The following is a 26,741-nucleotide window of genomic DNA, read 5'->3' as shown; positions in this document are numbered from 1 at the left end:
GACTCAAGGATTTAATTGTCTGATTTAGCAGGCAGCCCCTGAGCCTGCTCCGTGGAACAACCTGAATTGCACGGGAAAAGCCCCTGCAGAGGGACAGGGAGGGGGGCAGCGGAGGCGCCCTTGCTACAGTAAAGGTCAGGGCTGGCCCCCACTGCTCGCCCAGCTCTGTGTGGACACCAGAGCCTTGTGGCAGAGCTCAGCATGAGCTTTCCTACAGGTTCTCTCCTTCGCAGCTGAGGCAGGGGTCACTCCGAATCAGTGCAATGATCCAAGCTTGGAGGAGCAGAGGTGGACGCTGCTGTTCTCTGCCTGCCCGCAGCCCAAGCTGGAGAGCAGCGGTCGTTGCTCCAGGCCAACACACGTTACCTCCCCCAAAGCCCCGTGAAGGTGATCTCAGCCTCACAACACCTCCCAAAGACGAATGACACCTCCTGAAGCATTGATGGGGTTGGATGAGGGCAGAATCAGGTCCCATTGGTGGCTCCTACGGGATAATCCATCTCCTGGGCTGCTTGCCCAGCTCCACCAGCTGGGCCCCGAGTGCCGCCATCTGACAAACTCAACAGCAGCAATATTTTTTCATGTGTGAGTTTGCAAAGGAACCTAAGAAAGGCAGGAGGCAAACAATGCTGAAGTCATTTGGTTTCTCTGCAGGAAGAGCAGCCCAAATTATGTGCTTCCCCTTTCTCTTTTGCGCTTCCTTTGTCAAAGGATCTGTGCAACAGATTCGAGGTGATGCCCTTAGTCCTGATGACATGTTGGGCAATAACCTGAACTTCCTGAAGGGCTTTGTGTCTCTCTGGGTGAAGAAGAGGAAGAAGGACTGCAGGGCAAGAAAGTGAGAAAGGTCAAGAACCTTTGTTGGCTGGAAATATCCTGGAAGCTGCTGGAAGAGCTGCGGAGGGGAATGATAAGGAAATAAGTCATGAGCTGAAAGGGAGAGTTAAAGACAAGCACAAGTGTAAGGACATCCTAGAATAAAATCCACATTTGCACACTCAGCAAGTCACCCCCCATGCACAAAGCAGATATGGATTGCCCTGTGTGTTTATCCCAGATTTCAGCCCACCTGTGGGCATGAGCAGGGCCCTGCAAAAGCTTGCCGCTGCTCCCCTCCTGCAGCCCAGCAAGGATGCTCTGCAAGATCTGGGTGAATTATTGAGACTTTGCATTTCAGCAAATTCTCTGAGCACTTTTGTTCTTTACCTCCTCTCTTTCCTGCCTCCGTTCATCACCAGCCAATGGCAGCAGCAGTCCAGGAGACCTTTTGCTGCTGGAGCGCGGTTTGGATGCAAACACATCTTTCAAAAGTGGATTCTGTCCCAGTAACTGCAGTTGGCTTTAATGCATGGCTCTGCATTTCTTCTGCTGCTGTGTGTGCCTGCATCTGTGCCCTTCTGCTTTGCCCATGACTTTAACTGGGCTTCCTGATGGTTTTCCCAGCAGGATCCTCCTAACACCGAGCGCAAGCTTGGCCATTCACATCCGTACAGCGCAGCACGTGCTTCTGCAGACTCTGTGCTGTGCAGGAGCAGGTTCTGTGGCTGCAGATGTGAGAAATCACCATAAAAGCTGCCTTTTCCACAAACGGCTCCCAGTGTACACTCAATCACATCCGCAGATTTTACTCAGATCAGTTGTCATTTCTGATTCTGTAAATTCTTGCTCCCAGCCGAGCGCGGGCGGCCGCAGCAGGGCTGGGGCTGAGCCGTCCCCGTGCTACACCACAAGCCAGCTGCATTTAGCAAATTTAACGTGGCATTACAGAGCCGTGAGTCATCATCGCTGGTGTTGTTTTCACAGACGCTCGCAGCACCGCTCTGCGCCGCAGTGTTTTTGTTTGCCTCTGACCGTAAAAGCGTGACACACGCAGCTCACCCCGTGATAACAACACCTGGCCCACCAGCCACAACCCCGGCTCGTTAGGAAAGGTAAATAAAATCACACCTCGCAGCCGGACAGCCACGACACACACTGCTCGGAAGGCGGTGCTGGGGTGACAGGAGCCCCGTGGTGTCCCCTCCCTGCAGGTCACCGTGCTGTCGGGCTATCTCGGTGCCGTCACCGCCCCCAGGTATCGCCTGGGAGCAGCGTCCTTGCTGGGGACGCAAGGGGTGCAGGCGGTGTTGGGGGAATACTGGGGACAAGGGGATTTCCAGAAGGAGGTTGTGAGAGCTGGCCGGGAAACTCTGGGCACTTTTCACCCTGCCTTCCCCTACACTTAGGCAACGTTAACCACCTTCCCTGAAGGCACGGCGGGATGGGCAGAGAAAGTCCTAAGGCCGCCGCACCGCTGGCACTGGGGCCGCACACTGATCTCCTCGCTCACTGCACAGGCTGGGGTCTGGCTCTCTGGCCTCGGCCGGGAGCATGGCACCTCGCAGCACGAGCGCTGCCCTTCCACGGGCTGCCTCACCCCAGGAGGACGATGGTGGAGAGCCGAGATCAGATGTAGACCGCTCATCGGTCACCTCTGCCCCCACAACGCGCTGTCACGCACACGAGATTACCCACCCAGACACACCGGGGACGTGGGCACTTGGGTGAATACACCCTGCTGGCTACGATGAGCTACAAACGCGCACTGCTGGACAGAAACGGGCTCAGATTTATTCCTGTCCTGAGCAGGAAACTAGAAGGGATAATACAGAATTAAGCTGTGAAGTTAACCTTCAGCTATGTAAATTATAGGGAATGAAAAACGCAGCCAATGTGAAAGAGTATTATAAATGCACCTTAACTACAGGCACTGCATTATAAAGAGTAATCTTGCTGAGCTGGGGCAGTGGAAAACAGCAAGCAAGTTTCAGCCTCAGAGCTATCTGGGGTGAAAAATAAGGTATTTTTCCAACCACATCTGCTGTCACTCACCATCTCACTTGATAGCGACTGTATAAAAAAGGGCTGACCAGCTAAACACACGTTAGTCATCAGGTAGCTATGTTGACAAATTGAATCATATTTAGTGGGATTATACCCAAGGCAAAGAATTTGGAAGATTAGCAAACCAAGCAATGTGAAAGCTTTGGCAAGCGCACGTTGCCGAGACTCGTACTGCTGGTTTGGGAGCGCTGTGCTCCAAACCCACGCGCCAAGCCCCTCCTCTTCACGACTCGGAACCAATATTTGCACAAAGTTAAGTGAAAGCATGGGCGCTGACAGCAAGATCGACTGGATGGCTGGGGTTTTATCAGGGTTGTTTTCGTAGGGCACAAGGTCCAGAGCCAAAGGACGGCAACGACGTAGATCGTGGCCACGGAGATCACCTGTGGCCTGCTGGCTTCAGACCAGGGGTGTGGCAGGGGGAACGAGGAAGCATCTTTTTGGCAAACAGCTTTTTGGTACAGCGCTATGCCACCTGGACATCATCCCGAACACAGGTGAAACAATGATTTTAATGACAGATTAAGTGTACTACACTTTATATAGCTAAAATTAGGCATATACCTAAAATTACTATTCATTCCTCTATCCCCCAAATTAACTATTCAGTGGAATTACTCTGTTATCATACTAGTTTGAAGCACGCTGCTTTAGCAGCCAGATCCATGAACTACATTGCTTCCACGCTGATGCTGCTCCAAAGGTAGGGACTTTGGGTAATGCACAACTGATGAGCCTGGATTCTGGAATTACATGCATTTGCTACCGGGATCAGAGATGGGACACGAGTAACCCCTGGGTATTTAAATGGCCAGTAACAGGATTCTGGATGTACATGCATCAAATGCCATAATTCTGAGTCATTACACACCAACGTACTGAGCAAGAAGCTCACAGGCATTGTAAAGAATTAAGTCATGAAGTTAACCATCAGCTTAAATTACAGGGATTGAGAAATGTAACCAATGTAGAACTGACCTGTAAAGAAACTGCATGTGTTATGATATATGACCTCTTGCAATCTAGCTATTGTTTTATTTGGAAAAACAAAACATGGAAGAGAATCAGAGAGCAGTTGAGGGAGGCTGGGGACGTAGAAAGGCTTCCAAATGAAAAGAAGGCAGGAGAGCTGGTATGAAATAGAAACCTGCAGATGCAAGAATGCCCAGAGAGAGGGCACCTGCTTCCATCGAATGCAGAGAAGAAACAGTCTGCCGGGTCCTGGTGAAGGTAGGGGCGGCACTCAGTGGCTCAGGACAGCTACAACTGTACGCTGAACTCACAAACCTGGCTGATAAAAGTCCTTTGGAAGCCACATCTGTGTGTACTCCTGTGTGTAGCCCCTGTGTACTTCTTCTCAACATTCACACAGTTTGGCTAGCTTGCAAAGTTCAGTATTGAAAAAATATAGGGAAGAAAGAAAAGTTTGCCACGTGTGAGAGGGAAGAAGACAAGTGTATTTTATGCAAGGTGCAACTAGACACCCAACTCCAAGAAGAAAGATTGCTGTCTGGTGGCATTAATTTAATGAGATTCTATTTGTTTATTCATGTTTTAGAGATCGTGATGATCTTTCTACCAAACACCAGGTAAAAAAGAATTACAACATGAAACTCCACATTAACTGTCCTCATATGTCTGGGACAAAACCTTCAGGCTGTGCAGGTTTATTTGGAGGTTGGATGAGTCCCACAGTCACACCAACCCCGCTGTTATTGACAGGCACTTTTCCAGCACACTCAAAGCCATTAATGCTGACATTTTGTGAAGGATTAAAATCATTGTCCTTGCATTATTCTGGTGAGGATGAGGAAGTGGTGATATCAGGAGGCACAGAGAAGCTTGCTTAAAATAGCAAACAGAATTCCTGAGAAGATTCCCCATGTTTTTCTGGACACTAAGCATTATCCTGCAGAGGGAAAACGGCAGAGGGGGTGGAAACGGCAGCGGGGGTAACCATGCCTTCTGGAGGAATCCTGCAGCCCCGAGGCCGGGTCCAGCTTCCCATGGATGTTCACCTATGCCAGGACCTCACGCCTGCATGGTAGGGATCCCGGGACAGGAGAGAAGCCTCAGTGCCATCCCTGCTCCTAGCACAGCACCTGCAAGGGGTGCAGGACAAGCCGAGCGAGCCCTATGTCTGCCAGTGGGGCAGTGAAGGCCCCTTCCTCAATCTTCCCCCTTCCCAAGACTCCTCGTTTGCAGTGTGTTGTCTCATGGCTTCAGTGCCCATGCCTTCTACCTGCACATTTGGCTGTGCACAGTAATGGCAGGTGCAGAGTTAAGCCGAGAAAAAACTCGCACCTTTCCTGCCGCAGGAATGCAAACAAACTCCCTGCGCCCCCTCCAGCTCTCTGTTGCAGGATTCAGCTAAAACATGAGGGCTGGGAGGAAGGAAAAGCGGCCAAAGCAGCATTTCCCAGCCTCAGGCTCTGCGCAGTGCTGCCGTGCCCTCTGCCGGGCCAGGCTGCCTCTCCGACCACCCTGCCCAAGCCTGCTGCACGCCGCCTTGTGCCCTCACCATCCTGCCCGTACACTTGCCTGTGTCCTCACTACCTGCTGCCACATCCCAGCTCGGTGCCCAGGTCCCTGCCACCTCCTTTGGCCAGAGCCCTGAAATAGAAGCGGAGCAGCAATTAGGTTCCTAGAGTAATGAAGAAGGTCGTTTTAATTAAAACAAGGCTCTGCCATCCCTCCGACTCCTTGCAGGCTGGGAAAGCATATCCCACAGAAGTGCCAACCCTGCTCTGGGCACTTGATCGGCCCCAGCTTGCCCTGCAGCTCCATTCTCCTTGCAACACTGACCTCTCAACAGCCAGCGGTCATTTTGGGGCAAAGATGTTTTGTAATAAATAGGCAGCACCACATCAGCCCTTGTCCGGTGTGAAAAAAAAAACAAACCTGTAACTAATTGATGGCTCTAAAGGTCAAGCACTAGCAGCTCACCTTCCCGGAATTACAGGTGGGCAAGAGCCTGTTTCTGCACACATCACCTGTTTTGTGAAACTGGAAATAAACCCAACAGCCTCTTGAGTAGGCAGCTGTATTAGGCAAGCCCTCTATTAACCTGAAATGAGACCGCTGTGAGGTGCTGAGCAATGTCCCAAAGGAGAACCTCACCCTGCTCCCACCAGACCAGAGAAGCCCTCTTCACACAAGAAACAAGTCCAAAAGCACAGATTTCCACCACAGAGGGGGGGAATGGACTAAAGTTGCGCCAGGGGAGGTTTAGGGTGGATATTAGGAAGAACTTCTTTACTGAAAGGGTTGTTAGGCATTGGAATAGGCTGCCCAGGGAAGCGGTTGAGTCACCATCCCTGGAGGTCTTTAAAAGACGTTTAGATTTAGAGCTTAGTGATATGGTTTAGTGGGGGACTTGTTAGCGTTAGGTCAGAGGTTGGACTAGGTGATCTTGGAGGTCTCTTCCAACCTAGATGATTCTGTGAATCGCTGTCGGGACACGTCGGGAGCCGCGGCACAGCGGGCCCAGACCCGCGTTGCTCCAGCGGGGCAGGGCTTGGCAAGCCCGGGGCTCGCCTTCCCGGAGAGGAGGCAGGGGGCGCAGCGCCACCTCAAAACACTTTTTTCAGCCCGTAGCGGCTGCGAGGAGCCCGTCCCGGCCAGCCGGGCCCGACAGGGAGCTGCCCCTGCCACAAGGCACGGAGGGCTCCGAACCCTTCCCGCCGGCGGCCGCCCGCCATTTTCTGCCCTCACGGCGCCCGAGGGCGGCCCCGCGCATGCGCGCAGTTCCGCCGCCGGCGGCCGGGGCCTATGTACCAATGGCTGCTGGCGGCCCTCGGCGCCCTCCTCGCCGCCGCCCGCCGCCCCGCGCCGCCCCCGGCCCCGGTCGCGGCCCCGGCCCCGCCGCCGCCTCGCAAGAGGCCGCTCCGCAGGTCAGCGCGGCCGGAGCGGGCCCTCCTCGGCCGGGCCGCGGGCTCGGGCTGCGGGGTGGGGGGGGGAGGGAGGGAGGGAGGAGGGCGGGCGGGCTGCGTGCGGGGAGGCTGGGGGGGGCAAAAGGACCCGCGGGGGGTCGTGCGGGTCCCGCGGCTGCCCCAGCCCCTGCTGAGGGGGGACGGGACGGGACGTGGGGGTGGCTGGGGACGGTGAGGGAAGGAAAGCGGGGCGGAACGCGAGTGAGCCGGCGTCGGGTGGCTGCGGAAGCCGTCCGGCGGAAAGTAGGGCTGCGACTCTGAGGTGTGTGCCGAAAGGCAACGTGTTCCCTCAGGTGCCCCCTGAAAGGCAGAGGCGTTCCCTCAGGTACTCGCCGAAAGGCGGAGGTGTTCGCTAAAAGGCAAAAGCGTTCCCCGAAATATTCGCTAAAACGCGAAAGCATTCCCCGAAATATTCGCTAAAATGCCAAAGGTGTGCGTTCCCTGAGATACTCGCTAAAACGCCAAGGGTGTTCCCAGCTCCCGCGTGCGAGGCTCTCTGAGGAAAGCCAAGCCGCAGCTCTCGGCCGGGCAGGTGCTCTCTGTTACAACCAGAGCAGTGCGTCCAGCTGGAAGCTCAGCGTGACAGGTTTAGCAGACAAGTCCCAAACCCTCGAGCTCCACCGTTCGCAACCAAAACGGCAGAGAAAGCGGGGAGTTAACGCCGAAGCCGCCTTCTCCATTATTGCTGCCACTTGGTGTTACCCCACAGTAGAAAGATGAAAAATTAAGGGTACGGGTGGTGAAACCTATGGGGAGAGTGGTTGCAAATTAACCGCTCTTACAGTGCATCGCTGAAGTACAGCGTGCGAATTTTTGGGAGTCAACCTGTGGAAAGTTGAATTTTTACAACTTTAAATTATACGCTGCAGCGAGCTGTCCTGGACACTGGTGCAGAAGGAGGTTTTGCACAGAGCAGAGCCTGAGTGTAGGCGGGGGTATGCAGAGTTGCCGAGGGTTTCTGATAGCTTATTTCTTTCCCTGTAGTCGCCAAGGAGGCGATAAAAAACAGTGGGCATGGATGGGTGCTGTCACCTCCAGGGCATGGAGAAGGACATGAGCGCATCTTTACATGGAGGGCAGGCTCAAATGACTTCTGCTTTCTGGCCCACTCTTTCAGCCTGTTTCAGATGTTGCTCAACACCCTCTGTACTCACCTGTTTCCCCCAGGCCCTTGGCAAAGCCTCTGGTGTGGTGGCACAGCGTAACCTCCTCGTGGGTTGTGCGGTGCTGTTGCAGGCCGGTAGCTGAGCATAGATCTGCCTTTTTTTTTCCTCCTCGCTCCTCCTATCTTTTGCCCGTTCGTGTTCCCTGGCCTTGCCTACTTCAGGGCATCAACGATTTCCCAATCTTCTGAATCACCAACAGAGAATTCCTTTTTCCATGTGCTCAAACTAATTCTAAGCATCCATGTGTTTGGTAAAGGAAAGAGGACAAAACCACTCTCGCAGGTGTTGAGTGCTCTTCTAAAACTGGAGAAAGATGCACTTCCATTTGAAACCAGTAACTGTCAGCATAGTGAGGTGTTTAACCTGTGATTGTCTCAGAAGGTAGCCGTGAGGAGGTGGGATTGTGCTTTGTCTCTGCAGAGGACTGATGCTGGAAAGATTTCACTGAAGACCAGCTCAGAATGAAAGTTAGTTCTTGAGAAAAACTGAACAGGAAGACAAATATTTTTGCTTTCTTCACTTTCACCTTCTGGAATATCAAATATGCGGAGTAAGAATGTATTTTTATAGGAATGCTTTGCATTTAACACCTACCCCGCTATATTTTCTTCCTGAGTTTAATAGCATAGCAATGGCAAATACCCTCTGTATTGTATGAAAGGTGCAGTTAAGGATAAGAACTCATTTTTGTACTCCTGCTGCAGAAGGAAAACAGTCCAGAAGTGATGCAATCAGCAGGGTTTGGGAGCATAACAGTTGAAAAGAAATTCTTTTATTTGAGAAGGACCACAGCATCTTTCAAAGAACCCTCGCCATGTGTCAGGGTGTTTTTGGAATCAAAGAAGGAAAAAAAGAAAAAGGAAAAGACACAACCTTTGCTATCTGTTCCCAAAGTTTTTTAAAAAAAAAAAAAAAGGCAGCTAGACTTTATCTTTGTATCAACCAATATAATACTTTAACTAACACTTAGTAAGGAAGGGTGCAGCTAAGAATGATTTAAAGAACTAGTTCATGAGCACTGATTTAGCAGTGAGTTATTTATGTGGGTGTTCACGAGTTGCTTTTCCACCTTTTATTTCCTGTCCTAATTAAACTTTTCTTTCTCTGCAGCTCAGTGTAGTGCACTCAGATGGCTTAGTAATCGTTGGCATGTTACTTTCCTTGAGGAAAGAGGATATGTAATATATGTAATAAGCTTTACATATTAACTTAAGAATTTTTTGTTGCTAGTGACAGACAGAAAACATGAATTGAATGTGAGAAAGAGGCCTAATGCTCTGTAGGGGGAGAATTAACTTTCTGTGAGTGCTCTGCTGAGTGGGAGCAGTGGGGGGCGTTGGTGAGAGGTGCTGCAGTAGCAGCAGCCGCGTGTTCCTGTCTGAGATGATCCCAGAGATGCTCGGAGGGGAGAGTTTTGGGATATGAAAACAAATTTTGGAAGCGTGGGCCCTGCGAAGGGAACTCAGTCTCTCAGAAGCTCATCTGTGCTTGCAAAACACTGTTCTGCGTGTTTTTTCCTCAGCGCTCTGCCACCTCTGGAAGATCCTGACCAGACTCGACCAAAAAAGCAAAAATCAGGTATTGCACATTACAGAAGTAATTAATACACCTGATTTTTCTTAGGTTTCATGTACCTTAGAAAACTCTGGCTTTTGTACTTCAGCGTGACTTCTGAAACTGTGACTTTTCAAGCCGTTCTCTTGGTTGCGACCATCTGTGCAGCCAGTGGCCTGAGGGTGTATCGTGGGGCCGTGATGTTATCTGTGCTGATCGTGGCAGGGTACAGGACTTCTACTGCCAGCAGGAGACACCCCAGGTCTCTTTGGCTGTGAGCCCATCCACATCAGCAGAGAGCATTTTGCATCGAAGCTGTGTGCCCCCTCCTGCCTGGATTCGTGATGCTGTACCTCTGTCAGCTCAGAATATCCGTGTTTCTTCCGAGAAACCACTTAGGATCTGGGCTGTGAAGGAAGGTAACTCTAAACTGGCGCAGGCAGAGAAAAGTGGTATTTCTGAGTGATGTGAGTTTGGGGGGAAAAAAAAAAAAGAAAAAAGTTGAACTGAAACCAGAAGTCGGTTCAGTCTGAATCTGAAAAGTTTGGCACATGAATGTTTAAAAGATAAATGAGAGCTGAGTAAGGAAGGATGAAGACGCAGCAGAGGGTTGGCATGGGAGAGGGCAGTGGGGACAGAGAAGTGCTCGCTTCAGTGAGACTTTCTTGGACACCCCCTCTGCAGATTTTATGGGTAAAATTACACAGCTGCGTGCAGCCATTTCGTTACCTCGATGCTGGCTGCTGTGGTCACGATTTGAGATCAAAGCTTCCCTTTTTCAGTCAGGTAAAAGAGGGAGAAATAGATGCTCCTTAGGCTGTGGGACATTTAGCATACACTTTATGGGGAGGCATGGGGCTTCCTACTCACTGCTTGGCTGGCAGTGCTGCCTCTCATTTAATGGTAGGGGCTGCTGAACAGGTCGCATGCTTTTCTGGTACCATTTACTCTCTAACGCAGCCCCCTGTTAGACAGCCCTGGCTTGTTAACCTTTGGAAGTACTGTCTGAGGGGTTGCGTGTCTCTGCTTCTGTAATACCAAAGAGCCTTTGCTAAGTTTGGTTTCTAGACCTCAGCAAACAGCTTCTCTCCAGTAGTCAAGAGCAACACGTAATAAACCGCAATGCTACATGCATGCGTGGAGGGGGTGAGGGAGAGAAATTGCACCGTGTGCTGCTTCTCTGGAAAAAGGGAGTGCTCCCAAAAGCAGGGTGTTCTGGTAGACCTGGCTGGCAGATCTGCAGGTTAGTCGCTGAGCTCGGCTCTGCAGAACTGCCTGTTGAGCCACCTATTACAAAACTCACCACCAGCTCTGTTGGCAGAAAAGCGTGTAACTAGAAATGAGTTCTGCTGCGGTAGGTGTCATTAAGGATTTCTGTTCACGCGAAAACCTAATCTCCCTTTTCAGTTGTGTTCTTATATGGCCTGTCTTTGTTTTTTAGGTTGTGCCATCTCTGAGCCTACAGAGAAAGTTGAAGAAGTTTCTGCTGTGGCGAAGTTGCCAGCTGAGGCAACAAACGAACACTGGAAAGCTTCAGTCAGCAATGCAGCTCCAACCACAGAGCCCACAGAAGAGGTTAGAACAGAATTTGAAAGTAGGTAGTTATGATCCTGGGTGAATCTGTGTGAGATGAAAGGAAGGAGCTGCTCTGCCTGATGCATCTTGAAGCTGCGCCTGCCCTGAGCCTGTAAAGCAGTAGGTCCTTCTTTTCCATTTATAGAAGGCAGCTCTTGCTCTTGTGTGCTGGTTTTGCCTTATTCAAGTCAGCAGGCTCTTTTCTAGCACTTGGAACTGGGGAGCTACACTTTTGCTGTCTGCCAGCTATTTCACAGTTGTTCAAATCTATAGTCTGTGTGTTTGCAAGCTGTTACTCTTTTTCTCAAGCTTGTTGTTAGGGAATCAAAATACATCACCTTGCAAGAAAAACTATCTAGTTGGTCCAGGTAAACATCACTCTGCTAAATTCATTATCCGTGACAGGAGTCCCGTAGGACACAGGTTCTGTAACAGTGACTCATTAACAGCTGCACTCCGTCGTTTGGTTCAAAGGTGCGGTGTTACCTTTCTTACTGCCCCACTAGGGTAAGAGAGGAATAGGAAGCTGTCATGTTCTACCTATTTGTTCTTGAGAGAGTCATTAACTTACTTTTACAAAATGTATTTTTTAAGGACTAGACTATTGTTTTTCAGAATGGTTAGGAGCTGACTGAGGAGAACTCGATGTCAGGCTCGTGTTGTTTTAATCTCTGCGTATATGAGCTCGAGTATTAAAAATCAGCGTGCTTGTCAGAGATCCTGCAAATATTTGCATTCTGCTGCAATCTGAACCAGCATATCATGATCCCTGAGTCATAACAGAGCTGCCTAAATTTCAGGAACATTGTGTTTGCTTGGATTTGTATTCAAGTTATACTCACTGTGATACTTTTGTGTTTTTATTTAAGACTCAGTCCACTTCGTCTGACCCTTTGTCTAAAAGACCAGCAAGTTCTGCGCTAGAAGTAGAAATGCTACAGATTGGTAAGGCCATCAGGTTACCAACTCATTTCTTTTTCGTCCTACATTGTGTGTGTACTCTGTGACTCAGCCCAAGGCTTATGTACAGGTAACAGGCACAATATCTAGGTACCATTAGGAATACTTGAGTGTGAGCTTTGCTTCTTCCCTCTATCCTTGCACTGCTTCTGGTTTAGGGCCAGACATTTGTCTTGTCATCTCAGCGTTAGTTCAAGAGCTGCCTCGGATGCAGTTGTCTACTTCTGACATGGCCACCGTTAGCTTGCCAGAAATAAATTGTTTAAAACACTAATTTTTAGGTGGTAGATCCCAATAACCCTTTTTTATTTCAGGTTTAGGCTTAACAGTAGTTTGTGTGCACAAATTTCTGTAGCTGTGAAGATGAAAATCCGAGATTATTGTTAATAAAATGACATAATGCAAGTAACGTTATGATGCAAGAGAGAAAAATGAAAAAAAAATTGTCGAAGTTCTTTAAAGTAAACTGATAAAACTTCACTTTTTTTATAGTTATATTGTTAACTTGTGCTCTCCTCATAGATAAAATGCCTTGTGGAACCAACGCTTGCTTGAATAATGAAACACTATCCCTTTCTCATAAGACAATTCCGTGTTTGAGGTAAAAATCCTTCAGTTTCTTTGACATCACTTAAAGACTTGCTGTCTTTCACTTTCGTTGTTGAACTTTCTGGGTGTTGTCAAACAACATATCTTTGTATCTTTGTCCATGTAGTAATAGTTTTCCAAGCTATTCTGGAACTCCAAGCTGCTGTACTGTAGGGAGGTCTCCGTTAGCTTTTTTTCCCAACCGATTTTTAACCTTTTTAAATCAAAAAAGGTTTAAATCAGAAAAGGCAAAGAGAGATGATCTTTCTTCTCTGCACTGCCCTGGTGAGGCCATACCTGGAGTGCTGTGTCCAGGTCTGGGCTCTCCAGCGTAAGAAAGACGTGGGCTTAAGGTAGCAAGTCCAGCAGAGGTGATGAAGGGAGTGAAGCATATGAGGAGAGGTGGAGGGAGCTGGGAACGTGCAGCCTGGAGAAGGTTGAGAGGAATCTCATCAGTGTGCATAAACATCTGATGGGAGGGAATGAAGGGGAGCGAGCCAGGCTTTTCTCAGTGTTGCCCACTGACAGGTGGCAGTGGGCGCAAACTGAAAAGCAGGAAATTCCATCTGAACATAAGGAAGCACTTATTTTACCATGAGGGTGACTGAGCACCGGCACAGGATGCCCAGGGAGCCAGTGGAGTCTCCGTCCTTGGACACGCTCAAAACCCAGCTGGGCACGGTCTTGGGCAACCTGCTTTGGGTTGCCTCTTCTTGAGTGGGGAGGTGGATGAGATGATCTCCAGAAGTCCCTGATAACCAGAACAATTCTGTGAGGAAAGCAGCTACACTTCTATGCGAGTGTGCTAGCTTTTGGAAGAGTTGAGGGTTTGATGGTATGTTTAACACGCCTGTGTGGTTCTCGAGTCTTCTGTGTTGACTCAGGGCTTGGACTGCCTTGGAAATGACCCTGAGAATGGGCACAGCACTTGTGCTGCATCTGAGTGCAGATCAAACAGCAGTGTATATTCAAAGCAGTTGTTCTGACTTTCTATTTTACTTCTCCATACTTTCCCATTAAGTGGTTGAAGACAGCAGGTCTCCATCTGAAAGTAATAAACATTCATGTCTGTCTCCATCATCATCAATGCGTGTGCTTACAAAACAGTTGGTGGTGGAGCTTGAATCAGAGGTGCTTATCTGAATATTCTCTTGATGCTGTTTCTTTTGCCATTGGTATTTTTAGCACAAGCAGGAATGGCAACCACCACATCAAACCTACTCCAGAAGACACCGTAACACTCAGGCCACCCATTAAGGAGCACACTACGCCGGAGTCTGCGACTTCAGAAGTCAGCAAAATGGGGAGGCCCTTCTGTACTGTGGAAGAGGTGCGTTGGGTGAGAAAGGTGTCTTTTGAAATAACACAACTCAGTAGTGACATCAAAACTATGACAACACCGAAGTGACAGCTTGTAACATTCACTACAGTGGATATAGTTAATGAAGGGATGCTTCTGAAAATCAGCGTATGATGTTTTATTTGCTTTTCTGCGTATCAAGTCTTGTAAGTGGAAGTACTGCCCTGCCACTTAGCATATCATTGTTGCAGAGTTGTAGCGCTATTTCTCCTTAACCCGGCTCAACTGCTGTCTTTACATAGCAGCTTTATAAGGATGATGTAGGCAAAAAAAACCACACCCGTGCTGATAATTCTTCCTTGAAGGACAAAGAGGTCCTTCCCTGTCCTTTTCTTCCAATGTCTGAAGCAACTATTGGAAAATGTGTGATAAATCTAGATTACACTGGAGAAGATCTTAAGCTGAACTACTGGAGAAGCAGGCCATGACAAGTGGTGGAATATGATTAAGATACCGTGGAGACTCATAGCACACAGTCATTATGTATATTGACAGGAATGCCTATTAGCCTGAATTCTTATGCAAGAAGTGCAGACCACAGCTAGAGAGAAGAGGCCCACATTTGAGGAAACAGTTGCAGAAGGAATTTTGAAATTGTAGTGGGATGCAAGTTCTTATCGCAGGATAGGAAAAAAATGAAGGTGTAGAAATTCCTGCTAAAATAAACTTGAATTCTCTGCCAGTATTATGAGAACAACCTGTGCAGTCTGCACTAAATTCAGATTACAAGTATTTGCTTCATATGGGGTTCTGATCTCATCTTTTTTTTTTCCCCCTCTATTCTGCTAGGATGTTCTGAGAGGCGAAAAGGAGAAATACAAACAGCTCTTGAAACTAGTAAAGGAAAAATATCCTAGAAGCCGCTCTATCTCACAGCCGACAAGCTTCTGCAAGTAATTATAGGAAAAATAAATAATAACTTTTTGGTGGTAATGTTGTAGCTTTTGTTGTTGTACGTGGGGAAGTGGAGGAGAAAATCACGCTTAGGGTTGTGGAGATTGTCCCAGAGCAGGTACTGGAGTAAAGTAATTTTGAAAAGACCACGACACACTCTTCCCTCCCGGCCTTCACCTCCCCCCAGTGAGGCACGAATATTCTGTGAAGGCATATTCTGAAGGTGAAGATTCCTTAGTTGTTAGGGGTTTGTTTCTCTTCTGATACCCCTTCCTTGTATTTCTGTTAAGAAAGGTAGTACCTAGTTCTAGTGCTGGCAGTGTAACTTAGCATAAAAATCCACAGGAGTGGCTATTTTGTAACACCATTAAAAAGAATGTCTTCTTCTCATTCACAATTGTTGACTTCTTCCTTGGTCGGTAGACCTATTTTATCTGAGAATGTGAAATGTAACCTAAACACAGGGAATATTAGGTCTTTCTCTGCTCCTTCCCACCTCCCCCAGTGCTTCTCGTACAAATTATAGGAAGTTTTCTCTTTGCAGTACACTAAAATGACAAAATCTTAGTCTTGTGTATGGAACGCCTGTTCTTAAAGCAACCTGCAAGAGGGAACTTGCGTGTAATTCTGATTCATATATACCAACGATGAGTATGCTTGATATGTCTGTAACTGTACCAAGAGGTTGCATAAAATCAACCACACCAGGAAGAACACGAAGATAATAGAAGCCATTATCTTGGAATAGCTACACTTCAAAGCTGTGCAGAGAGGGACTAATTGTAAAATGCTGATGCCAAAAGGGTGCTAAAATTCCATTGTGCCTTTCTACACAGAAAGACAGTAGGAAATGCCATGTTTTCTTGCACTTTTTTTTAATGCATTGAAACATAGATTGTTACTGGGGCTTAGAAAAATCCCAATCTCTGGTTGTTCGCAGCTAGAAGACACCTAAACGCAAGACTTGAGATCAGAACAGCATGGCCTGTTTAAACATTCTGGTGCATGCAAACAATATGGAAATCAGTATTTTGTATAGTTCTAGGTGTGCCATGTGTACCTTTTTAGGGTGGATCAAGATTCTGCTTTTGGCATCTAATCTCCTGATCATTGATTATTGTGGTTTGGCTCATGTCAGAGCAGACCTGAAGGATGTGAAGCAGATTCCTTTCAGATGATGCTAAATCAGAGAGCATTCCTCCAGACTGCATCTAGTGTGCTCCAGCTGCTAAAGAGCATGTAGTCCCCGAGGTCCAAGCAGAGCAGATCCTAAGTAAAATGTCCCAGAAATATATGTTGTGGACACTATTCACAGTGTGAACATAATCTTTATTAAATAGATTAAACAGAGTTGGTCAAGGACTGTTAAAACGAATGCTGTCTTGTCCTGTAAAATACGATAGCCTCCTCAGGTTAACCCAGATGTTTGTACACTGTGTAAAGATTTTTATTTTTTTTTTAAAGTAAAGCTCCTTGTTTGCTGGTGAAGAGGTAAAGGAGTTGATTTTTGTGACTTACTAGTCTCTCTTGAAATTCTTAAGTGGCAGAAAATGTGACTCCCGTGTCTCCAGTATGTATGAGTTGAAAATAGACAAGATTTTGAATGTAAACTGCCTCTTAGTGAAAATGCCACTTAGGTTTTGTTGTAAAACTAACGCAAGAGACAGGATGACCCTGTTAATGGATTAAACAGCCTAATTGTACCTAGAAAAGTTTCTATTGCTTTACCTATGGTCTCCAACTCTAGTGTAGACAGTTATGTATGAATAAACTTTATCTTTTCTGGTGAATTGGTGTGTACTGATAACACATACTGCCTATACAGACATTCTGATTCTTCTCTGGTATTTTCTGCTGCACCAAAGTGTTCAGGCTTACTCCAAGGAACCAGTGATGGCTGCAAGTCACCTGGAAGAACAAAAACGTGGAGATGTCTGTCAATATATGACACTAAGAACCAGTGAGTATCCCCCATGATTCGTATCTATTCTGTTTTGCAGCTAGATTTCGAATCAAAATAGGGTGTTTCCTTAGGTCTCAAAGGCATAGTCTACATTAAGAAGAGTTGTCAGTGCTGGTGTACTGTTAAGCTGTGTCTGTGTGTAAGGAAGTCTAAATCAGACAGCGTGTTTATGCTACTACAGCTTACATCGGTTCTTAGAATGAAACGAGCTGTCTCTGGAAAGAAAGAGAAGAGAAAAGGAAAGGGAAAGCGGGAACAAAACCATGGGTAGTTATTGGCTGAAATGGCTTTGTAAGTGGAAAAGGTTTAAAATTGTACTTCAAAGCCATTACTGTACTAGGGATGTTCTTGGCTGCAGAAGTAACTGCAGTAGGCATGGGAAGTTTGTAGTATCTGACCATACCTTCAGCTTGCTGAAGACAGATAACTAGTGAAGGTGACCTTAGTTATCTCCTGCAGAATGGGCTGGTGATACTGGTTTGCTGACAGGCTATTTTCTTGTATACCAGCAGTGTGTTATAATACTGTGTTTTAATGTGTATATGTTTAATTTTGTTCCAGTTAATTTTTGTCATGTTCATTACTTAAGTAGTATTTCATCAGTGCTCGTTTTTACATATCTGACTTCATTATGCAGTCATATGAGTTGTGAAATTATTTCTGAGCAGGTGCTAGAATTTGGGGAAAGCTTGTTTTGAGGTGAAAAATGACAAGCTATACTTCTGAGTTATTTTCTTTATCTTATTTTTGAAAAAAAACAAACAAAAACAACACTCATTTAGTAAAGGGTGCAGACCAGGACATAAAACTTAGCAAATCCCTTGCTTCTATTCTCGTACACTTGCTCATGATATTCAGCAGGCCTGTTTGCCAGAGTTTAAACTTCATAACCATGTGGTCATTATTAGAGGCTTTGTCTTATCACTCATGAACTGATAGCCATGTTCATCTGATTGTAATTAAAAGCTGACTTCTTGTCTTTTTGTTACTGCTTTTCTGTGCAGACAACAAACGTGCAGATGGCTGCAGCACACACTGGTCTCCGAGAAGCGATATAATCAGGTAGAGTTGTGGTTCTTGCTTGGTTTTGCTGCGTGCATATCTGTGTCATCCTCTGGTAGTGGCCAGAAGGAGAAAAATCATATTTATCGTCTCAGTGTGGAACGGGAGTAGCTACCTTGTGGCTCTGGAATTGCTTGCAAGCCAGTTGCATCTCAGCTACTTCTTGCTGTGTGACAAGCAGGGGTTGTGCTTGTGTGGTGTTTGCTGTGCACACCGAGTCCTTTGCTGTGGCAAGCAAGCTATCTGAGGGTGACAGTGGTGGCAGTACCAAGTTGTCCTTTGCTTTGCAAGGAATCAGTTTTCACTTGTGTGTTCCTTTCTGCCAAACCATTAATGAACTGCCATTTCATTTTGTCCACTTTGAAACTAGGGTCCTAAAACGCATGAGAATGAGAACTTGTAAAGCCTGGTGGGACTGAGGCAGTTTTTGTGACGTGCAGGATGCCTTTGGTTTGAATATGAGACTAAAAAGGAAGCATGCAGTTGGGTTATCCACCTGCTTGGGAGGGACTTTGACCAGTGGACTTCTGCATTAACCATCTGAGCTGGCAACAGTACGAGTTCAGATGGCTTTGTGTTGTTGAAGGAAACGTGGTATTGGTTGCAATAAGTACACCAAGTGGGAGAGGTTTTTTATGGCAGTCTGATTTGTGTGGCACATGCCTTTTTGCAGTGACCTTCCCTTAAACAAGAGGGGACAAAGTGTAGATGGGAGCAGAAAAATTTAGTTGTGGCAATTCTGTAGCTTGTTCTGTCCCTGTTCTCCCTGCTTTAACCCTAACGATATATTTAGCTGTGCAGCCCTGTTCCAGTGCTTAAGTTGTCTGTGGTTCCTCTAAGCTCAAGGAGAGAGAGGAGGAAATAAAATAACTGATAGAGCTTGATGGGTTCAAGTAAAGGGAATGTTTTCCTGCCTTTTTTGCAGATGTAGCTACTAACTGAAGTCATTGAGCAGGGCTTGTGATATCTACTCTTACCATAATGGACTGAATGCCTTTAAAGCACAATGAGTGGGGGATACCGTTAGAGTCTGTTATAGGTCTCCCCCCGAACAAGGAGATCTATGGTGACAGTGTAAATTCTTCTTTTCGAAGAAGAGACACACGTGGACAACTCTCACGTCTGTGTATTTGCTTGGTCCTCAGAGTCTGCGTTATTTTAATGATAATCCTCTCCAAATGGGGATAGTCACTCTCATGACTAGTGCATGAAAGGCAAGTAAGAAAATTTTAGCTGTCCCGTTCTTAATTCAGTGTGCTGGTCTTAGTTTCAGTAAGCTATCTATATTTGGCTGCAAGTGTAGGTGCAGACGTTCATGTTATACCTTGCAGAGTAACACCTAGCTTGCAGTATCGATCATCGGTAGAACACAAAGCCCTTTATAGAGGAGGTGCTGGTTGCTTCCCTGTTTTCCAAATAACGAAGCTGATAAGCAAAAGGAGTCTTGCACATGTCAATGGAAGAAAGTTTGAGAAGCTCCCACTCCTGCTACAAGAGAACATTGCTCGAAGCTGAGGCGATGTCATCTCATGTTCATGTATATTAGTGAGGCTCTAGTCTGAATCAGCCTTGAAAAAGCATTCCTTAACCAGAAGATGGATTCTTAAGAATGATGTGGCACAATACTGATACAACCTGCTTCTCTCTTTCTGGCTCTCCTTCTTGCAGGTACTACACACCAGCAGAAAATTCTCATGAACAGGGAAGACCAGTGAAACAAGCCAGTTCAGGGGTAAGCTTGTGTTATTCATTATTTCACTTTTTAAGAAAATATGGCTATTTGCAATCCGAAGTTTTTGCACTCTTTCCTTACATATATTATTGAGTGAGTAATGTATTCATCCAAGTTGTTTTTCCCAGGGAAAGCAGGAACATGATTTGATGAATGGTGCTATAACAAAGGGTTTTTCCGCTGCCACTAATTTTGTTTCTGGACTGTTAGGAGCATACCACACTATACTGTTTTTATTCTTCCCCTTTTATCTGTTGGTTAAAGCTTCAAAACCATTAGTGCACAAACTTGGTTGACCTACAGTGCTGGACTGCAGTATCTTTAGTCTTCTCCTGTTTTGTGAGATAGGAGTTGCATCTCTTTGGCTTTAGTTTCTGGTCAGGACTGAGACTGCAAATAAAACTTTAATGATGAAAGTAAGAAATACTAATCTCAGTCTCAACTTGATACCTACACATAGAGGTTTTGCTGAGCTTCTTAATGCTAGTTCAAGCCAAACTAACTTTCTGGCTCTCTTGCCCCAATTTAATTTTGGGTGTAGCATTACGTTGGTGCACGGTTTGAATGCAGTCACCCATAAAAAGTAACTTTGGAGTTTGCTGGTTGGATGTGTGTACGAAATACCCTTCCAGTTTTATACATGAGCAAGGCATTCTGCCTTACTCCCTAGCAAACAAATTTGTGCTTTCTTGCTTGCTTGACTTCCTTTTTTCTAACAGAGGCAGCGTGGAGCTGAAATCTCAGAAGAGGTGTCATTTCGATTGCGTTTGGCACCTGTTTTGTCCAGAAGGCCATCTGCCCTTGATGTGGAAGAAAAGAAATTCCCAAGATCAGAAAAAAGAGTAGAACACTTTTCTCCGCTCACAGAGGTACCTTTCCTGTCAGTCTTGTTTGAAGCAGAAAGCTGTGAAACATACACAACTCCATTTTTTTTACAAGTGGTTCTTGAGCTGTTTTCTAAGTCTTAAGAACTTAGATTTAACCAGTTACTGAGCGTCTGAAGCTGTGACCTCACAGAGCAAGGGTCAGCAGTAAAGCTGGTTTTAAGGCTTTAATGTGGTCCGCACATTCCTTTGGTTGTGTTAACATAAGGGTTCATGGGACTTCTGTGATCAGGACAAAAATTGGTCCAGGTTTAAGAACAGTCTCCTAGAGCAGTGCTGAATGTGCATCTGTTTGCTAACCTGATTTGTAACAGTTGCATTGGCTCTGCCTCCGAACCTGTCATACCACAGCAATAAGAGTGTGCTGTTGCTGATCCAGAGTGTTGCATTGCTCGTGAGGGACCTAAGCATCTAGTGTATGTCCTCAGGATCCCACACTGGCCATGTCAGCACTCTGTATAACAGTGCACAGAAGTTAACCCTGTTTATCAGGGCATGGTTGTTCCAGTTCCCCTACTTCAATGAATTTTGGCTGCTTTTGTTCTTTGGAGTTGTGGTTCTGCTGATCTAAACGAGCACCTCCTTTTTGGCCAGTTGACAAATGACTAGGAAAGGGCTAGCAAATCTAGAGTTTACAAGCTGTACAGAATGATGCTCAGTATGAGGCTAATTTTATTTTTTTCACTTCGCTAGCCCTGATTCAACCAAGAAGGAGATGCAGATCAGAGATCTTCATACTAACAAGCCTAGTGGTTTATTTGCATCCATTAAGCAGACTTAGTTGGAAATATCCATGCTACAGCCAATTATATGCACAACCCAGACTCATTGCAGGACTCCTACCTCAGTTTCCTCTGAAGCTCCCCACCTTCAAGTTCTTTTAGGCTCCTGACTTACCTGCGTAGGTATGGAGAATGCCTGCTGTAGTTGGCTTAAACCCCAGCGTTGCAAAGGCTGCAGCATCATGCGGGAAAGGCATTTGCTGTACTGCTGTCTTTCACCTGTTTTTCTGAATTTGCTAGTCAAACTGGTGTAGTTTTATACCAGCTTCCTTTGTGAAAACAAACAGAAGCAAATCCAGACTCTAAAGCTCAAAGTCAGGACTCTGAAACAAGAAAAAAAAGTACAGTCCTATTGCTAACTTAACAAAAATCTGGTTAAGCCACTGATGCTCTGCTCTGAAACACTATTGCTGTTACCAAGGTCAAGGGCTACTCTGTCATAGAATCACAGAATGGATAGAATCATAGATTTGTCACAGAATCATAGAATGTCGCCCGAGTCTTACTTGATAGACCTCATTTCAGCTGAAAGCTGCTCACAGGTTGGTGTGCTCACAAGTCCTTTCCCATTGAACTGCTTGTTTCAGGCCATGGAGAGAGAGGTCACTGCTGCGTTTGGCAAAGGCAAGCCAGATGAGATCATGAGCAGTGCCTTCAAACTGAAGGTCACCCGTGAGGACATCCACACACTGAAGAACCTTCACTGGCTAAATGATGAGGTAAAACTAACTGCAGCACGGTGATGTTCTAGTTCAGTATATATTTAAAAATACCCCTTCACTGTGTACGGAAGTCTTCTTTTCAAAGTCATTTGAGGACCCTCACTGTAGAGCTTAGAAATATCTGTAGAGTCCTTATTTTAGGTATTTATGGGCCTTCTGTTTCTAGAAGCTCCTTTATTTCTTGTATTCTTCAGTTTCCAGGAGTTAGTCTGTGTTATTGGAGTGAGTGGTAGGTGTTACACTGCAGAGGTAAGTCAAGTGCAAAATTCTCAGAATTAAAACTGAAAGCTGACGCTGTGTTTTCTCAGACAGCTGTGTGCTTAAGGGTGGCTAACACAAAAACGTTGCTGTGTTTTTCATTTGGTAAAGCAGTGTCTTATTTTACATCTTGTGTTTATTCTTTATCATATAGATCATTAATTTCTACATGAATCTTCTGGTGGAAAGAAATAAAAAAGAAGGCTATCCAGCAGTCTATGCTTTTAGTACTTTTTTCTACCCCAAACTTATTTCTGGGGGCTACAAAGCAGTAAGAAGATGGACCAGAAGTGTGGATCTCTTCAAGCAGGACCTCATCATAGTCCCCATTCACTTGACAGTGCACTGGGCACTAGTGGTGAGTCAAGCTAGCTTTTTTTTTTTTAATTGAAGAATTAAATGGGGAAGGGAAAAAAGCAAGCAAGAAAAGTCACTTAGGTTTTGTTCTGTCAGCAGCACATGGTCGTGCTGTGTCTCACAGTCACCTTTTAATAACAGGTCATAGATGTCAGAAGGAAGACCATCACGTACTTTGACTCAGTGGCACAAAAAGGGGACAAGATCTGTGAAGCATTATTGTAAGTAACTGCTCAGTCAATGCTTTTATGTTGTAAGCTCTGAGAAGGTTTTTAGGTTTTTGTATCTGTAACATGACTGGAAATTTTAACTTTTTTGTAGGTCAGGAATACAAATCTTTCCAATTAATTTGCTGCAAATTGTACTTGAATTGTGACATCGGCTACTTACCTGGTCTCACATCGCCCCCTCCATCCAGGGCCTTGGGTGCCTGGGTTCTGCCAGCTTCCCAGTATATGTATGGACAAAGTATCACCATCAAATATGTAATAGCCCTGTTGCACAAATGTACTGACTTTGGCCCAGCTTTACTAATTAGTAACATTGACGAGCGGGAAGAACTGCAGAAACACTTAACAAACTGTGAAAGGAAATACAATGTCCATGGGAGGCATTACAGACTTCAAAGAACTTTTTAACTCACTCTTGAGCCCTACTCTTTGCAAACTTTCAAATTACTGCAGCTCTGTGCTGTTAGTGTCCTACGGCATATTCACTCCTACTTGTGTTCAACAATATAAATACTTTTACTGTTTATTGCTTAGCTCTTTCACTCTTTTTCTTGCCTTGGGATGTTTTTTTCCTCCACTTGTAGTGTTCATCCTTTTTACTGTGGTGAGCTGTGTGACATGCTCCTTCTCAAATTTTTTATACCTCTTCTGCTCTGGCTTGGTGTTTTAAACAAAGCCACTGTATTTCCCTCCAGCTTACCCCAGCAGACTGCCCTCGTGCCCTGACTGTGTGTTACTCATATTTCTGACGTTCTCATTTTGACATGATCATTCAAGACAGATGTCTTGTAGCAAGCATTTCCAGATGTACTGGCATGACGTAAGTCTCAAACGTAGTGGGCACAGTTCTTCATATGTGTAGATTTGGGTTGTAACTGTTGTGTAAGCCAGCATCCTTAGATGTCTTTACGACTGGTGCAGAAGCAGCACAACCCCTTAGTCCAACAGCCTCGTCAATGGAGAGCAGGAGAGCAGCTCATGGAGCCAAACCAAGTGTTGCATTAGTCCAGTACTCTCCTGAGCAGCAGATAACAGCAGATGCCTGGGAAAGTGTAAGAACAGGCCTGTATAGAGTAGGGCTTTTTTCCTTCCAGAAGCTGGTGGCCTGGGAACTTCCTCAGCCCTGAGGTATTAGCTAAGTAGATTTGTATTTGTTCTTCCAGAGGTGCACCCAGCATGTGGGGTTTAGGCATACTGTGGAATTAGGATTCCTTGCTTGCTTTTTCTATTCACTTGAGATAACGTGTAATTTGCTTTTTTTTTTTTTTTAAACCCCTACTAAGTAGTAAGCTTATGCTTCCATGGAAGTCTCTTGGAATCATTGGTGTCATTCCTGACCAGTAACTGTTAGCTCACAGTCTGTCACTGTGTGATTAAGATTTGGGTTTTTCCTCCAAATGTCTTATATCGGGGCAGTGAAGACCTTCTGACGTTTTATTGTCCTGCCATCCAGCTTCCTGTGATCCTTCGCCATCTCCTTTTGTTGGCCTAAAATAAAGAGATGAAGAGTGGTTTTGTTTTGTTTCAAACAGCCAGTACCTGCAAGAAGAAAGCCAGGAAAAACGAAATCTGGAGCTGTCATTTTCAGAGTGGATTCTTCACAGCATGGAGTCACATGTATGTGAGAACTACTTGGATTTGAAGTGTGAACCGTAACTCCTCATCATGAAGGTCTTAACTCTTTCTTAATAAGTCTAAGCCTTTAGAGAGCAGCCATAAGCATCTCATGTTCTTCAGGTATCATCTCAGGCTGCAAGTGGACCAGGAAGCCAGGCTGGGATGAAATTTTAGGCAGTGCCTCTCCTTGCTGGCTGAATACATTCTGTTTTAATTAGTCTACCACGTTACAGTGAATCTGGCTTTGCCTCTCTTTCAGAAGTCAAATTTAAGAATCTCTTTAACAGTTGTCAGAGAACACGGGCTTCTAAAAGTGGCTTGAGATTTGAGATAATTATTTTCCTTTAGAGTGCAAATTCTGGCATGTGACAAAGCAAAGGGTTGAGGCAATGTTTCTCTACATATTAATAGTAAAAAGCAGTATCTAAAGACTCAGTTTAAGAGACAAGACACCGTTGTGCTGGGCACGGTGCAAACCTTGAGACACCTTGCAGGGTGGACTGCTGCTATTCCTTATCAGCCTGCCAAGAATTTGGATTATAACATCCAGGAAAAGGAAGCAGTGGAGAGTAACGTGTCGTGAATTGGGTATATTCCTCGTGTCCAGGAGGAGTAAGTGCCCTTAGGTTCACACGTGTCTGGTTAGCGCATTGGCAGTGCTGGGTAATGCGTGCTACCTCCAAGTTGCTTTTCTTTTAAGATAGAAGAAAATTCTCCACCTTCTTTGCGTTCATTAGGAAATCCCTCAGCAATTGAATGGAAGCGACTGCGGGGTTTTTATATGCAAATACGCAGATTACATCTCCAGAGACAAACCGATGACCTTCACACAGGTGAGCAAAGGTTATAAATGATTCCTGATTTCTTGCACAAATAGAAGAGCTGGGGAAGTTGCACATCTGTTAATTGTGTCTGGGGCAGGGGCAGAGGTTTTGTACCTTTCTCCATTTTGGGGGTGTAGTGCAAGGGCTGGAACTTCAAAGCTGCCTCAGCAGGGTGGAGGTATGTTCTCGTTCCTTACTTCTGGTGTACTTCAGGGTGGAGGTGTGTTCTTCTTCCTTACTCCTGGTATCTGCTTCGTAGCCAAACTGATGAAATTCCTCCTGGGCAAGGTACCGCAGCCGATGGGCTTGTAACATCTGGCCTTTGTATCTCTTGGAGAAATGGGTTTAACCCCATGGCCAGTTAAAATAGTAGTTATTTTCCGATGCAGCGGTCTTTTGTTAAAGAGCTTGTAAGCTGTTTAGCCAAGTAAATCTGGTTTTATTGGGTTGTTGTGTCTCGTACCCACTTAGGTGCTGTGTGGATTAGACCCATGTTGTACCCAGAGTGGCTGTGTTGACAGTGAATGGTTGGACCAGATGATCTTTGGAGGTCTTTTCCAACCTTTATGATTCTATGAATGAACTTCACATGAAAGAATCAGCTGGGTGTTTATACGTATCCTCTGCCTTTTCTTACTGTGATTTTGTATTTAATGGATTTTTTTTTTCTTTTCAGAATCACATGCCTTACTTCCGCAGGAAGATGGTGTGGGAAATAATCCATCAGCAGCTGCTGTGAGACATGCACTATTCAAGTAACACTGTGATCACCTTGGGGTGACTAACTCTTATTTTAATTACTTTTGTAATGCCTTATTTGAAAAGGCAGCAGGCACACAAATTTTCCTCTTTAGGCTATGAAGTAGCGGTTATTTTTTTTTCTTGATTTTGGAGACAGTAACTCTCTTTGAAATTAGCTAATGCACCTTGAGTGCAAGTCAGACAGTTTGCTGTGACCTCGCCAGGGGAGCAATTAAGAACAAAGGCTGTGAACCTCCGTCATTGGGATGGAGGGCTCACACCTTGCAGCACACGTGGCCGCATTATGGACAAATGGGACTCTCGAGTGCGGTGGTAACAGTTGTGTTAGCCCAACTGAACTCCCCCAGGACAATGTGCTTAGCTACTGTTTCTTCAAGGAGAGCTTTCTTCTGTTTCTGGAATATCTATGATCTACTTGATTCCTAAAACTGGATTTGTGATGACCATAGAAAAAAAAAAAAGTATTTACAATCTTTTGATTTGTAACAAATCCATAGTGAAGCCCCTGTAGTTGGGGTGGTTTTGTTTTTGTTTTGTCTCCGGGGGATTACCTAATGTGAAGAGAGAGGTATTTATTTCTTTTCTTTATTAAAATAAATATGTAACTTATATAAAGAGCCTTTCTGGAAAGAAACT

The 26,741-nt window shown here is 45.7% G+C and overlaps 1 protein-coding gene and 1 long non-coding RNA gene across 4 annotated transcripts; one reads left to right on the top strand and one right to left on the bottom strand.

Annotated features, from left to right (window-relative positions):
- LOC121074926 lies at window positions 1–9,499 on the bottom strand. Its single transcript, XR_005822623.1, has 3 exons — window positions 7,970–9,499; window positions 1,207–5,496; window positions 1–603 (listed from the first exon to the last, which is right to left on the bottom strand). It is a non-coding gene; the product is annotated as an uncharacterized LOC121074926 (long non-coding RNA).
- On the top strand, window positions 3,337–26,741 carry SENP2 (SUMO specific peptidase 2). Of its 3 annotated transcripts, none has more exons than XM_040567567.1 (17): window positions 3,337–3,380; window positions 9,504–9,559; window positions 10,977–11,110; window positions 11,980–12,055; window positions 12,593–12,671; window positions 13,844–13,988; window positions 14,808–14,911; window positions 16,778–16,872; window positions 17,880–17,937; window positions 19,606–19,669; window positions 20,389–20,538; window positions 21,923–22,054; window positions 22,470–22,673; window positions 22,814–22,893; window positions 24,435–24,519; window positions 25,257–25,352; window positions 26,020–26,741. In XM_040567567.1, exons 1-17 carry the CDS (start codon window positions 3,352–3,354, stop codon window positions 26,080–26,082), a joined length of 1,650 nt encoding a protein of 549 aa, XP_040423501.1. In that variant the 5' UTR covers window positions 3,337–3,351; the 3' UTR covers window positions 26,083–26,741. The 3 variants fall into 3 exon arrangements, with proteins under 3 accessions (XP_040423501.1, XP_040423500.1, XP_040423503.1); XM_040567566.1 differs by lacking the exon at window positions 3,337–3,380 and adding an exon at window positions 6,385–6,776; XM_040567569.1 differs by lacking the exons at window positions 3,337–3,380; window positions 25,257–25,352; window positions 26,020–26,741 and adding an exon at window positions 6,640–6,776 and having other exon boundaries at window positions 22,994–24,519.

The sequence above is a fragment of the Cygnus olor genome, chromosome 9 (genome assembly GCF_009769625.2).
Source record: "Cygnus olor isolate bCygOlo1 chromosome 9, bCygOlo1.pri.v2, whole genome shotgun sequence".
NCBI lineage: Eukaryota > Metazoa > Chordata > Aves > Anseriformes > Anatidae > Cygnus > Cygnus olor.
The sequence above is the reverse complement of the archived record's forward strand: the minus strand, read 5'-3'. Positions and strand labels throughout refer to the sequence as shown.